This window comes from Paramisgurnus dabryanus, chromosome 2 (genome assembly GCF_030506205.2).
Source record: "Paramisgurnus dabryanus chromosome 2, PD_genome_1.1, whole genome shotgun sequence".
NCBI classification, from domain to species: domain Eukaryota; kingdom Metazoa; phylum Chordata; class Actinopteri; order Cypriniformes; family Cobitidae; genus Paramisgurnus; species Paramisgurnus dabryanus.
The window spans coordinates 8,591,919-8,606,887 of NC_133338.1; the positions used below are offsets into that span (position 1 = coordinate 8,591,919).

General features: G+C 36.7%; 1 protein-coding gene across 2 annotated transcripts in view; it reads left to right on the plus strand.

The window, feature by feature from the left end:
- lrrk1 (leucine-rich repeat kinase 1) overlaps window positions 1–14,969 on the plus strand; it is a 134,181-nt gene that overhangs the window by 59,704 nt on the left and 59,508 nt on the right. For both annotated transcript variants that reach the window (XM_073811892.1, XM_073811893.1), the window contains 8 exons: window positions 2,930–3,094; window positions 3,444–3,616; window positions 3,726–3,846; window positions 6,061–6,220; window positions 7,342–7,618; window positions 9,725–9,896; window positions 10,143–10,312; window positions 10,877–11,016. In XM_073811892.1, the coding sequence (XP_073667993.1) occupies window positions 2,930–3,094; window positions 3,444–3,616; window positions 3,726–3,846; window positions 6,061–6,220; window positions 7,342–7,618; window positions 9,725–9,896; window positions 10,143–10,312; window positions 10,877–11,016 (1,378 nt within the window). The remainder of the gene's footprint in view (window positions 1–2,929; window positions 3,095–3,443; window positions 3,617–3,725; window positions 3,847–6,060; window positions 6,221–7,341; window positions 7,619–9,724; window positions 9,897–10,142; window positions 10,313–10,876; window positions 11,017–14,969) is intronic.

Here is a 14,969-nt window from a genome sequence, read left to right on the forward strand (position 1 = left end):
ACCATTGACTTCCATAGTAGGAAAAATATTTTGGAAGTGTTGTGATCATAGACTGTAAAAAAAGATGGACGACGCCTGTTCGCTCTCTTCCATTGGTGAAAAGTGAAGCCGCCAGGGTCCCGATATGGCGCTGACATCTTGGGTCTTGAGTCTGCGCAATAGCGATTTCGCGACCAGTCATGCGCAGTAGTGAGCAGGAAGGGAAGCCGCGAAGTTAAAACCCCGCCCTCGCTCTCGTAGAATGCGCATATCACACGATATCACAGCTGTCAATCATCACGTGACACCACCGTTTTTATATCATTAAATAACTAACTAAACACAAACCTATTTTAAAAACAAACATTTGAATTTACATCAGCGTGATAAAAACTACAGTAAATGACAGAAACCAGCTTCGGAAAAAAGATAATTGAAGTGTAATTAATTTTTTTTAGTTGGTCTCAAGTCCCATTGAATAACATTGGGGGGCGGGGTTTATGACCTATACTGGGACCAGTCACTGGGGGGCGATCGAGACGTTTTGGCTTCACTTTTCAGGACTTGTGCGGCACGCTTGGTTGTGATAAATGATAAAGAAAATATTTTGATAAATGATGGTAAGCACACAGTTGATGGTACCCATTAAATTCCAATATATTTTTTTATTCCTTCTATGGAAGTCAATGGTTACAATCAGCTGTGTGCTTACCATCATTTCTCAAAATTTTTGTTTAAGTTTAAGTAATGGCTTATTGCATTTTTCTTCAATATCGTGCAGCCGTAATTTACTGTATATGAATACAACGTAACGTGTTAAAGGCACAATATGTAAGTTTTTCACCACTAGAGCTCGCTATTTTACAATAACATTATAACAAAGGCGAAGTTTAATGACATTATGAAGGAAAGTGGAACGATGGGAGATGATTTCACCATCCAGAGATGTTTGGATTTTGCTAGTCATGTTCATGGATGAGGTAATGAATTAATGTTTTCACCTATACGTTTGACCATATTATTTTATGGCGTTGTAATGAATTAGCTTTAAGGCACAACAGCTGCGTGTTAGATGCTGTAAAACCGCCACTTCCGCATTTGCCCACTCATGTTGTCATACTTTCTACAACCGAAAAGTGAGAATAGAGTGAGATATTAAGTCACTTAAAGGGGGACAGTTACAAAGGAGACAAGCTATTATTTAAAATAGGGATGCATCGAATCCAGGACGGGGTTCGGGTTCGGGCAAATCTTAGATTTTTTTCCACCGAACCGAACCCTAGGCTTGCGCTACACTGTGACGAGGCCGTTGATTACACACATCGGGTGCTGACATGGAGATAAGCATTTTTTTCGGTGAGCCTTAGGGGCGGTTCACATTTCGTGGACGCACCTGGAAAAAACTAGCGCATCATACCACATCGCTTTCATTATGCATAGGCTTATGGTAATTGTCAAAATAGTTTTCCCCACTTGTCATCCTGGCATAATGTTGCCTATCCTTTTTTTTTTACAGTTAAAATCAAACAAAATGAAAAATACACTGCTGTGGACGTTGTTTATTAATGTGTTTTACTGTGTTAATGGAATAAGGATGCGAGTAGGATTCGATATTCGGTTCCGGATTCGGCCAAATCTTAAACAGTGGATTCGGTATTCGGCCGAACCCAAAAAATCTGGATTCGGTGCATCCCTAATTTAAAATAGACATTTCTCTGTATTTACAAAAAATGCAACTTCATGAAATATATATTGCACTGTTCAAGTGGGTTTAATATAATTTTTTATATAGCGCTTTTCACAGTGGTTTAATTGTTTGAAAGCAACTTTACATTAATAGATGCAGGAAAGAACACAGAAAAATCATAAAACATAAGCAGCAGAATACAGTGGTTAAGATTAACCATAAATGTAATGTATGTAAGGTGCTAAGTTAAGCCAATGTCAGCAGACTCCCCAAAATCTTACATATTGTGGCTTTAATACAGTATATATTTGTTGCCATAGCAAGGTGCAACATATTGCCAATTACAGTATAGAAACACACTCGGGACAAATAAAAAGAATGTCTTGCGTCGTGTGTGTGACAATTTTGATTTCTTTTAACCTTTTATAGAATTCCCAGCATGATATTGTTTAAGGATGCGTCGTCAAAAGCAATTCCCCACAATGCTTTGCTCACTGAAAGACATACAACATTTTTAAACATGACTAAAACAAGACAGAAAATCTTTATAGCAGGTCTGAAAAAAGCAAAAGCATTAAAATGGCAACATTTTGACCTCAAGGTCTTTGAATGAGTTTTCCCGCTGAACTTTGTCCTCTTTTACTCGTGGTCTTGCGTGTTTCTTGCACAATTACTACTGTTTCCGTTCTCACTGTGAGCCCTAAATCAGACTTACAAAGCCCAAGAGAATATCTTTGTCAGACACATACAGAAGTACTGATGTAGATGCACATACACAGAAAACAGCCTTCTTCACATTTATCACAGCAGTACATTGATCTTATAACGCCCCATAGGTCATCTCGCTCCACCTCCTGCAGCTGTGACCACTTACTCAACCACTGAATCTATGACATTTCTGTTTACAAGGGTTTATTTCGAGATTTTATGGCGGAAGTTTTTCAAATAGTTTTAGGATGATGAACGAAATAGAAATGTAGAAAACCCAGAATAAAATGTTGATATTATTTAGTATTCTATTCAATACGCTTTATAACTGTAAAAACTGTATGTTTTCTCTGGAAACAAAAGATGGTAAAGTTATAACTAACATGTTCCCAAGCAATCTACAATGGGTGGCAAAAAACACTGTACATAACAGCTTTCATCCATATTGTTAAACGACAAAAATGCTTCCTGTAACATTTCTTTAACTAAAATGTCTCACATTTTTAAGAGATGTTGCACTGCAGTTTCATGCTGGTAATTGTACTTTGGATACAGATAGATTCGGTGTTCTTCAACGTGTGGGACATTGGCGGCCCGGCTAGCATGTCAACAGTAAACCAATGTTTTTTCACGGATAAGTCTCTCTATGTGGTGATTTGGAACCTGGCTTTGGGAGAGGAAGCCGTGGCAAATCTGCAGTCCTGGCTACTTAATATCGAGGTAAGGGAATCTTTTATAACTTAAGTGCCTCCTATGACAGTTTCAAATCTTTTGAATTGAAAATTATGTTTAAAGCAGTGGTTCTCAAAGTGTGGGAGACTAGGTGTCTCTTTTATTCATGCATTTAAATACACTGTGATAATGGCAATATGGTTTGCCATTTATTCTCCACTTCTTTCTAATATGATGTTACTTTTACATTTATGCATTTATAAGCGACTTATAAACAAGCCTTTTCTATTTTGAAGTTTTAAACTTTCGGTTTTAGGGTGTGGTTTCGGATAAACACTGAGAGCCACTTGCTTAATGGAAATGCCTGAATGTAAAGGATTTTTTTATACTTCACCAGGCCCGTGCCCCAAACTCTGCTGTTGTGGTAGTTGGCACGCATTTGGATCTCATAGACACTAAATTTCGTACGGAGCGTGTCGCAACCCTTAGGGCATACATCCTGGCACTTTGCAGAACCCCATCAGGCTCACGGGCGAGTGGCTATCCTGACATTACGTGGAAACAACTACAGTTAGTTTTATTAGAATTACTTACTTTACATTTGGCATTTAAGGTGCAGACTCTAGCTTACCTGATTTTATTTGGTTTGTGTGTCATGTATATGTACGTTTTTACACAGTGAGGTATCGTGTAAGACACTAGAAGGTATTGATGGTCTCAAGAGGTTGCTGTTTCAGGTTGCTTGCTCCATGAAGGACATCAGCAACCCAGCCAGCTGTCACAAACTCGTGGGAAGACTGGTAAGTTTTAATTAAGATTGTTTATACAAAAATCATTGACATTTATTCAAAGTTCTATACTTAAGGAATATTCAATTTTCTTAAAAGAAAAATCCAGATAATTTACTCACCACCATGTCATCCAAAATGTTGATGTCTTTCTTTGTTCAGTCGAGAAGAAATTATGTTTTTTGAGGAAAACATTGCAGGATTTTTCTCATTTTAATGGACTTTAATAGAGCCCAACACTTAATACTTAACTCAACACTTAACAGTTTTTTTCAAAGGACTATAAATGATCCCAAACGAGGCATAAGGGTCTTATCTAGCGAAACGATTGTCATTTTTGACAAGAAAAATAAAAAATATGCTCTTTTAAACCACAACTTTTCGTCTAGGTCCGGTCCAGCGTGACCTAACGTAAATGCGTAGTGACGTAGGGAGGTCGCGTGTTACATATATAAAACGCACATTTGCGGACCATTGTAAACAATAAACTGACACAAAGACATTAATTAGTATCAGTTGACATACAACAACGTAGGAACGGTCCTCTTTCAAGACGCTTGTAAACACTGGGGCGGAGTTTCGCGTTCGTCCACTGTGACCTCTTGACGTCATGACGTATTGCGTGGGGTCACGTTGGCATATCACAACATGATCTAAACGAGAAGTTGTGCTTTAAAAGTGTATATTTGTTATTTTTATTGTCAAAAATGACAATCGTTTCGCTAGATAAGACCCTTATGCCTCGTTTGGGATCGTTTATAGTCCTTTGAAACTCTGTTAAGTGTTGAGTTAAGTATTAAATGTTGGGCTCTATTAAAGTCCATTAAAATGAGAAAAACATAATGTCTTCTCGACTGAACAAAGAAAGACATCAACATTTTGGATGACATGGTGGTGAGTAAATTATCTGGATTTTTCTTTTAAGAAAATGGAATATTCCTTTAACTTTGCTTTTGCATTTATTCATTTTATTAAACAAGTTGAAAGGTGGATTTCTTAGCGGTTTCATGCAGAAGTTGGAATTGTAAATTTAAAAATGTGACCTTGCCTGTTAAAGACCTGCTAAAGTAGTTTTTTTGTGATTTACTGTTTTCTACATAAAATCATCTTACATAATGTATAAATGAAGAGTTTGGTTCCAAAACGCGATAAACGGCACAAAAAAAAAATGCGTAACTGCCAAAATCAGTATTATATCAGGTCAGTATTTAAAAGTAAATTCTTAATTTTACGCCGTGTTATTCTTTCATCTTTTGTCCCTTCTTTTCCAAAACGAAATAAACGGCGCTCAACCAATCACAGCGCATCATTCCACGCACTGTATACAAACAATGGCGGCGCATTGAGTACACGGAATCCTAGTTTTTTCTCATCTTGTACTTCGTGATCAACAAACAAACAAAAACAACTTTAATGGCATTGATAAACATGTGCTGGTTTTGTGTGACGGGAAAGAAACGTAAACCATCAACATCTAATAATTTACACGAGAGGCACTTGGGAGACGGGTGCTTGTTCTCCCGATAGCATCAAGCTTCTGTCATGCTAACATATTGACCCCAGGGGATCTTATGAAAAACTTTCCATTATTTGACTCAAAGTCAACGAAAATCGAGCAGGACCAAAACATTTTACAGCTGATCGCTGTTAAAAAACGTTAAGCGACGACGTCCCAAGTATAACCGCAGAACTGACTATATGACAAAGTAAGTGTTTTGATTAATGCCATTAATGATTTTTTTTAATCAGTGTGTGCCACTGATCAACTAAATGAATTTAACATGGCAAAGATGAATGCACATTTATATATTGATTCAATAGATTTTAGTATTTTGAAAAAAAACTTGGATTTATTGCATTTTTGGAGAAAAATAATTCGTTTTAAAATAAATCTTTGAAAATCAAGTTATGGATTTTAATTTTTTTATAACCTAAAGATGCTATGTGAAAGTTTGTAACAGAAATTAGTGGTTTTCATCTTGTCACTTTCTTGGCATAGAAAACATGTTTTTACTGAAAAATTTGTCAAAACGGATTTATTGCATTTTGGAACCAAACTCTTCAAATATAACCTTGATTTCTTAAATATTGACTGAGTAAGGTCTTGTCAAAGTTTGAAATCAATATAAAATCAGTGACTCTTAATCTTATTACATTTTGATACTTTAACCTGGATTTCATAGACAAGATCACAAATCCATGTAAAAAATTTTCTGCATTATACAGATTCCCAAAAGTTACCTGAAACTTCAGGAGGCTATAATTGCTGAACGTGAGAGAAGAGATGAGACAGACGAAGTTCAGTACCTGACTGACCTGGAGTTGGAGCAGATTATTGAACAGAGACCAGACAGTGATATCAAAGACTATGAAGATCTGCAAACTGGTATAAGCTTATTCCAACAGTTAGGGATGCACTGATACCACTTTTTTGGAGTACGAGTACGAGTACTTGCATTTCAGTACTTGCCGATACCGAGTACTTAATAAAAAACATGATTTAAATTTACAGGTAACAGCTTTAGTCATATCATTTAACAAAAAAACAAGGGACTAGTTTTCCAGTTTGTTGTAAACTCTGCCTCTTTGGACAACACAAGAGGCATTAACCCCTTACACGCCGCTCAAACATAGACATTTCTCAGACCGTGGTATCGATTCCAGGTATCGGGGGACTTTTAACGAGTACGAGTACTTTAGAAAATGTGGTATCGAGGCCGATACCCGATACGAGTATCGGTGCATCCCTACCAACAGTGCAACATGATGTGTCTCATATGCGTTCTTACTAAGAATCGTAGATGACACATGAATTTTAGGGATCAGAGGAGCAGATCATTTTAGGGTAACTTGTGTTTCACCATGTACAGTCATGTTATTTGAACTGTGCAGCATAATTTTTTTCTGTATGGATGTAATCCATGGGTATACTAGACTTTCAAAGATATGCTCTTGTCAGGATCAAGCCCTTAAACTTTATTAATTAAAAGTGGATTATATGCACAATGAGCAGATAATGAATAGGCCTAACAGATGGCAATAGAGCTAAAGTGAGCCATTGCTGAGTGAGGGATTAACAGCTTACATGAGTGGGAAATGACAGCACCCATTCGAACCGAATTAGTGAAATGATTTCAGATTTACCCCATAATGAAGCTCACTTGTGGTGATAAGAGGCAATGTGATTTTCGTCTTTAAAAAAATACATTTTATCTGCTGTATCAGGACATAAACAGTATTGTTCAAGGCACATTAGATTAATAGTATACATTTTTACTACTAAATCAAATACTTTTAACGTATATTGATCGTTTTGATGGAAAATCGGTATGGATTTCCAAACATTCTTTGCCATTGAATGTAATAATCAAGATTTTTGTATGAACAATAAGCAACAGCGTAAAAAACAGGGTCTATTTTGATTTCACTTGCATGTTTATGGCACATAATTGTATAATTTTGTAAATTATAGCCACATCTTTTTTCAATTTAATACCTGTGCCACAGCGATCAGTTTCCTTATTGAGACCGGCACCATCCTGCATTTCCCCGACACGAGCCATGGCCTGTGTAAACTCTACTTCCTGGATGCCGTGTGGCTATCCGAGTGTTTAGAACGCATCATCAACCTGAAGGGCTCGCGCTCCGTAGCTCGTAACGGAGTCATCAAGGCCGAGGACCTTCGCATGCTGCTGGTGGGAACAGGATTTACAGAGCAAACTGAGGAGCAGTACTTCCAGTTCCTGTCCAAGTTTGAGATCGCACTACCAGTTGCCAACAACAGGTAAAAGGAAATAAATATCGCTAACTAATGCTTTGCTTGGTGTCTGCTGCATATATAGGTTTAAAGAACATAGAGATGAATGGATTGCGCTCTACATACAGCATAACCAATGCATCACGTAGTGATGATATCTCGTCAATTAAGAGAAAACGCTTCCCCGCCAATGAAGAGATTTTCCGTCTTTCCGCAATACCGCTATTATCCACCAAGTGGGGCCCTTCCGCAACTTTTTAAAACCGGAAGTATTGCCCTATGGCAAGCTGCTGCATGTCCGTGTCTGTTTTAAAGATCGCTCTGGATGGGATCTCTATGAAAAGTCCGTCACAAAAATGGAATTATTTTTGCTTTTTGCTCAAAATATGGTGTTTTTGCAGAAACCTACCCATATTCAAAAGCTGATTACAAAAGAACCACTAAAGGTAGGATGAAACGGTTTTTTTGTTTGAAAGCAGAGGGTCTGTTCTTTCATTTGGTATATTGTATGTTTATTTATTTAAAGAAGAACATTTTCTGGAAGGCATTAAACTTTGGTGAAAATCATGAAAAACGCTGGCGCTGGCTGGCAACTTTTTTTAAAAACGCTGGCGGTGAAAGAGTTAATGCAAGTGTCATACAGTATTGTGGTTTAAAATCCGCTCGGTTCTAGACAGGCTACCTATTGCGGCATAAGTATTTTACCCATATGAGGTATGTGAGTGCTTCGTTCTAGACAAACTAACTATTGTGGGATAAGTACATTTACTGGACATTTTCTGTGAATGCTTTGTTAAAGAAGAATGTCTTAAGTTTAGCTTTAAATTGATCGACTGTGTCTGATACTCGAACATTATTTGGTAAATCGTTCCAGAGCTTAGGGGCTTAGGGGATATTTCTAAGTTGGAAGATTGCTGTGCGGCATACGTTGGAGATATGACAATCGAAAGATAGATTGCTCTCGAACATCACGCCTAAATTATTAATCGTGGAAGATGGCACCACCGCGCAGCCATCTATGGGCAACTTGTAATCGCTCCTGTTATTGGTTCAATAATAAGTATCTCAGTCTTATTGGAGTTTAGCATAAGAAAGTTATGTGCCATCCAGTCCCTAATATCACTAATGCAGTCATGTTGTGACTAAAAATGAAGTCAGCCAACAAAAATAAAAAAGTGGTTCAACTGATAAAAAGTTACCTGGTTGCCTAAAAATTTTGAGTTAATTCAACTTAAAAATATTAAGTGACAACATTTTTACCCAACAACATTTTTTTTAGTTAATTAATATTTTTAGTTGAATTATCTTAGAATGTAGGCAACCAGGTAACTCTTTCCCCGCCAGTGATTTAAAAAAAGTTGCCAGCACCAGCATTTTAAGGATTTTATCAAAAGTTTAATGCCTTCCAGAAAAATATCTTCTTAAAATATATAAAAATACAATATATCAAATGAAACAACAGAAAAAAAAGGTTCATCCTATCTTCATTTGTTCTCTTTTATCACCTCTCAAATATGGGTAGGTTTCTTAAAAAAAAAAATGAGAGTGCATTTTTGAAAGGACTTTTGTTAAGAGATCAGATACAGAACGATGATTTAAACATACACTGAGTTTTTACAGATTTTTGGTCAGTGGATGCTTCAGTGAACTTTACAATTTTACAGTGTCTTTGTTACATGTTACATGTAATTACTAAAGAAAAAACAAATGCCTAATTACATGCAACTAAACCTAACCCAAACTCTAACATAAGTACGTTGTTACACTGTCAGTCCGTAGCTGTCATTGGGTGGTACCCTGTCAAAAAGTACACCTTTGAAGAGTTCATATTAGTATCTTAAAGGCACAAAATGGTATCAATGTGTTCCTAGTACGTCACTGGTATATATTGGTACCATATATGTATGTATATATATGTATATGCATATGTGTGTGTATATATTAATATATATATTAATATATATATATATATATATATATATATATATATATATATGTGTACCTAAATACATACATATCGGTGAATATTAAGACCTCTTTTTAAATAGTTAAATCTTGTAAATGCTTTTAATGCGATTATTGTTTTAAATATAATTAGCTATCTTACTCAAAAGTTGCTTCTTATTTTCATAGTTATTTGTTGCCACACCTTTTACCCCCGAAACCTGCCATGGACATCCACGGCTTTCGCCAGCAGAGCAACAACAGCATACAGCGACATTTTAAGATGAGCTTCGTGCCTGCGGGATTCTGGGAGCGCTTTATAGCCAGAATGCTTATCAGTTTAAACCAGATGGACTTACAGGTAAACAAATATTCTGACTACTATGTGTTGGCTGGTGTGCAATATAATAGTTTATTTAAATTGACCTAAAAACAGTTATTTTGTTAAAACTAGTGTGCAAACTTGCAGATATAAATAAAAGCAATGTTAAGAGGTCAAATAAAACTATACTATATAGCTAAATTGAAATTAATAAAATGACTTAGAGGTTCACAGCTCAAACGGTTTCAGTAGTTTGATCACTTTCTTCTGCAATGTTTCGTATAGTCTTTCGAGACCAAAAAGAACACCAAGACCCACAGGAGCCGGCATACAGTGATCTACAGCTTTGCAGGGAACCAGCAGCGAAATCGCTGCAGCACGTTTCGTGTGCGTCGCAGCCAGACCATCTATTGGAAGGAAGGCCTGCTTGTCACCTTTGATGGTGGATATCTGAGGTTTGTGATGAGTACGAAATAAGAAACTAGGAAAGTCTTTTAAATGAGCATTTGAATCAGTACATTTAAATAACCAATTTCCTTTTGTCACAGACTTACATTTTTTAACGAATGTGGGAAATTGTAAGCTTTTACATAAACCAAACTTGAATGGGAAATCTTCAAGGAACGGGGTAGCAAAGCAAAGTTTATAGGCGATTTTCTGGCCAAATTTGATCGCGATATTGCTACATCCACTTAAAGAAATAAAGTTTTGATATATTTACGCTAAGATATTTGGAAAATATCTTCATGGAATAATGTCTTTACATAATATACTAATGAATATGAAAGACTCCTTTTTCCTTTAAGAAGCAGAAGATATACTGTAGTAGGCTCTGTTTTATAGTATGTTTGAATTCTCAATTCATCAATCATCATTTTACTCACTAGTTTTGAGTGTAGTAAATAGTTTTCCAATGATAGGCCACCTTACTGTTGAATCATTTGACTTCATCTGTATGTAGTTTCGGTCATATCTGTAGATCTTTGCTGTAAGACACTAAACGCTTTTCTCACCCACAGCGTAGAGTCCTCGGACCTGAACTGGAAGAAGAAGAAAAGCGGAGGAATCAAGATTATCTGCCAGTCAGACACAAGGGATTTTTCTGCGATGGCATTTATCACTGATCATGTCAACTCTCTCATAGAGCAGTGGTTTCCTGGTAAGAAGATCTCTCCAATTTGTCAAACATATATCCAAATGCTAACGCAATCAGTTGAGCTACAGGAACACATATAGGAATGTCATTGAAGTTTAAGACAATGCTTATACTGTATATTGTATTAATAAAAAGCTCAGATGGTAAAGCCGCTAATGCCACCTTCGTCAAAAATGAGATGATGATAACAACCATATTCTTTTATATTATTGTATTATATGTTCATCAAATACCTTTGTCTGGGCCACTGTTGTTTTTGTCAACGATGACAATAACGAAATGATTGCGTTGACGCACCTTTTTTATGACGGTTAGGGTTTTGAGTTTTTGTTGACGAGACGAGACAAAACGTTTGACGTTCACATTGCATGTCATTTCTGCCTATTTTGCGTGAAATCTGTCTGTTTTTAGCTAAAAAGTATCAGCAATGCTGCCGCTTCCTATCCTTGTTTTGGGTACGCCCACCACCCGGTTGCTGCAATGCCGCGCACGCGCACCAGATTTCACACAATAACAACACACCTGGGGCTGTGACGAGTTCGAAGGACCGCGGTGGTGACGCCAATAAACGGAAACGATAAGATGATTTATGGACATACTTTCAGAATAATCCATCAGAAAGAAAAACGGAATGCATATTGGGAGACGATGTTAAATGTGGCCACTAGGTGGGAAGAATACCACCAACCTCAAGTGGCACCTGAAGGCTCATCGCGCCAAATTTAACTTACAAGTCACGCTGTTAACATATCATATACATTCAATTTTACTCGACAATCGTCTTGTGATACATTTCATGGTAAGCTTAAGGTTTTACATACTTGTCAAACCTAAGCCCATTTCCAATACTTTTTAACCTAAATTAATTTGTTAAAGACTACTTTTTTTACTAAAATTGACTTAAACTTGACTAAAACCTAAGCGCTCAGATTAAAAAAAGCTGGTAAGCGCCTAAAGTCAGCGTGTTTTCAGCCATGTTTAAACGCTTTGGTGTACACACCCCTTAAGTGCACGTAAGATGAATTGTATGAACAACGGCACTTGGAACAACAGTTTTTTACATTCAAACTTACAGTGAGGGAAAAAACTGCAAAAATTGATTTTCAAGAAAAAAGTTTCTTAGTATTTTTGTCTTGTTTTCAGTAAAAATATCTCAAAATTCTTAAATTAAGATGCTTTTTCTTGATGAGCAAAATGACCCAAGAAAATAAGTCTATTTAGATCAAAAATATCACATTTAAATAGTTTTTGTGCATAAAACAAGCAAAAAAATCTGCCAATGGGGTGAGCAAAAAAATCTTGAACATTTTTCTTAAACACTAAATTCAAGAAAAATTAAAGGCGCAAAAGAGGATGTTTTTCGCCGACTGAGAATCCAAAAACGGTTACTGAATTTTTTTAATGAGCGCATGCGTAAGAACAGCCTCCCTCCTTCACAGCTCATTTCTAGGGAACGCCTTCCAAAACTCGTGCACGAATATTTGAACACGAGTGTTTGTTTAACACCGGCATATGCTGTGTCGCGTGACTCGTGTCAGTGGATTCATTATGTGAAATGATGATAATACACAAATAAGACGTTAAAACGTTAGATCAGTCGACGCTACTTCCATTTCAACTAGCATGTAGCAGACTGGTCACTGCCTTACAACAACAGTACAAGAACAACGTCAATATACTTGAATAACAGTACAACAATAATTATTCCCCAAAGAAAGAATAATAACTGTTACCTGTCGGGTTGAATTTTGCGAACTGCGCGTCTGTCTTGACACCTCTCTGTTCCTTCATTGCTCTCCAGCGTTGAAATGTTTCTCCAATAACGACTCTGTTTACATTACGTTCTTCTGACAATTTTCTCCTATTCCCAGCAGCTTAAAGAAGTCTTTCTTTTGCGTCCTCCTTCGAGTTTCTTCTCTACGGAGGAAAGCAGGATCGACAATGAAAACAAAACGAAACTTAAGACAGAGTTTCATGCGCTATGCGCATGCGTCGTCTGTGTTTAGTTACTGGAGCGCGCACATCTCTCACAAGGATTGTAATGGCAGTGATTGACACGCCAGAGGGCCAATCGCTTATGCGATGACCGCATAAGCAATTGGCTGATGTTTTTAAGGCCATATTTTGTGCACAGATGACGTATATTAATAATATTACTTTCAGTGCAGCTAATAAATAGTCTTTTATCATTTAGTGAAGACAGTTTCAAGTAATATTGCAAAAATGTATAAAACAAACATCCTCTTTTGCACCTTTAAAGAAAAATTTGCTTACCCCATTGGCAGATTTTTTTGCTAGTTTTATGCACAAATCACTTAAGTTTGATATTTTTGGTCTAAAAACTAGACTTATTTTCTTGGGTCGTTTGCTTATCAAGAAAAGCATCTTAATTTAAGAATTTTAGATATTTTTACTAATAACAAGACTAAAATACTAAGAAACTTTATTTCTTGAAAATCATTTTTTGCAGTGTAAGTATTTGAACACCCTGCTATTTTACAAGTTCTCCCACTTAGAATTCATGGAGGGGTCTGAAATTGTCATCGTAGGTGCATGTCCACTGTGAGAAACATAATCTAAAAAAAATCCAGAAATCACAATGTATGATTTTTTAACTATTTATTTGAATGATACAGCTGGAAATAAGTGTTTGAACACCTGTCTATCAGTTAGAATTCTGACCCTCAAAGACCTGTTAGTCTGCCTTTAAAATGACCATCTCCACTCCATTTATTATCCTAAATTAGAAGCACCTGTTTGAGGTCGTTAGCTGCATAAAGACACCTGTCCACCCCATACAATCAGCAAGAATCCAAATACTAACATAGCCAAGACAAAAGAGCTGTCCAAAGACACTAGAGACAAAATTGTACACCTCCACAAGGCTGGAAAGGGCTACAAGGAAATATTTCAAATACTTATTTTCCTCTCTGTAGGTCCCTTGTAAGAAACTTGGACCTGGAGTAATGCACGGGTCACCCGCATTAAATGTGGCAGTGACATGGGTCACAGCACCCCCTAATCACCTTAATGCCACCTGAAGTAATAGTGTAAAACAGAAAATTAATAATTATAAAAATACAGATACTTTTCTCAAGAGTCACATTCAAAATCCCCTTGTTGGCTCCTGAGGAGGTGAAAGATGTTGTGATAACTTGACAAATTTCCTAAGCTGGTAACCGTAGGGTATTAATACGTGGTGCAGCTGTGTATTGTGTAACAGTCATCATATTTGATGCATTAAGGCTAAACAAAGTTCCACAGTGCAAAAGCTCATTCAAACTACTTACATGCTGTCAATCAACAACACAGGTGCAGCACAAGGGCTAAACTCATATGGACAGGATGAGTCACGCTGTCATTTATTCAGCTCCAGTGATTGAGTTTATTAGACCACATAAAGCTGGTTAATTATGCCAGATGCATCTTGGCACACCTGTTCAATTCATACATATCTCACACAGCTTCGGATGTGACAAATGTTTGAATACCAACATGTTTGTGGGTAAACAAGCTTATTGCTGTGCGGGATTATTAGTAGATGCATGACTGACTATGACATATTTGGGAATTTGTCTGTGTGTTTTGTAAAGATATCTAGCAGTGTTGATGGTAGGGTTCCTTGATATAGGAAAAAGTTTTTTTTGCGTTTTGGGCAACATTTATATTTTAATTCCTCCGGCATTTACTTTGACTTGAAAGGATTGTTATTTTTCTAGAAGAACCAATTAAAGAGCCACTATAGCCAAGTAGATTCAATATGTTTAATGCAAGAATAAAATACAGTTATTGTTGAAATAATCAAGGCAAGTTTTCCCATGCCATTTTTCACTAAATAAAAACGAAAGTAATACTGAATCATAGTCATTTCAGTCTTGACAACCTAGGTTTTTAAGTCACGGTTCGGTTAAACACCTGCTTGGTTTATAGGTAGTGTGTTTAAATTTTAGCGGCAT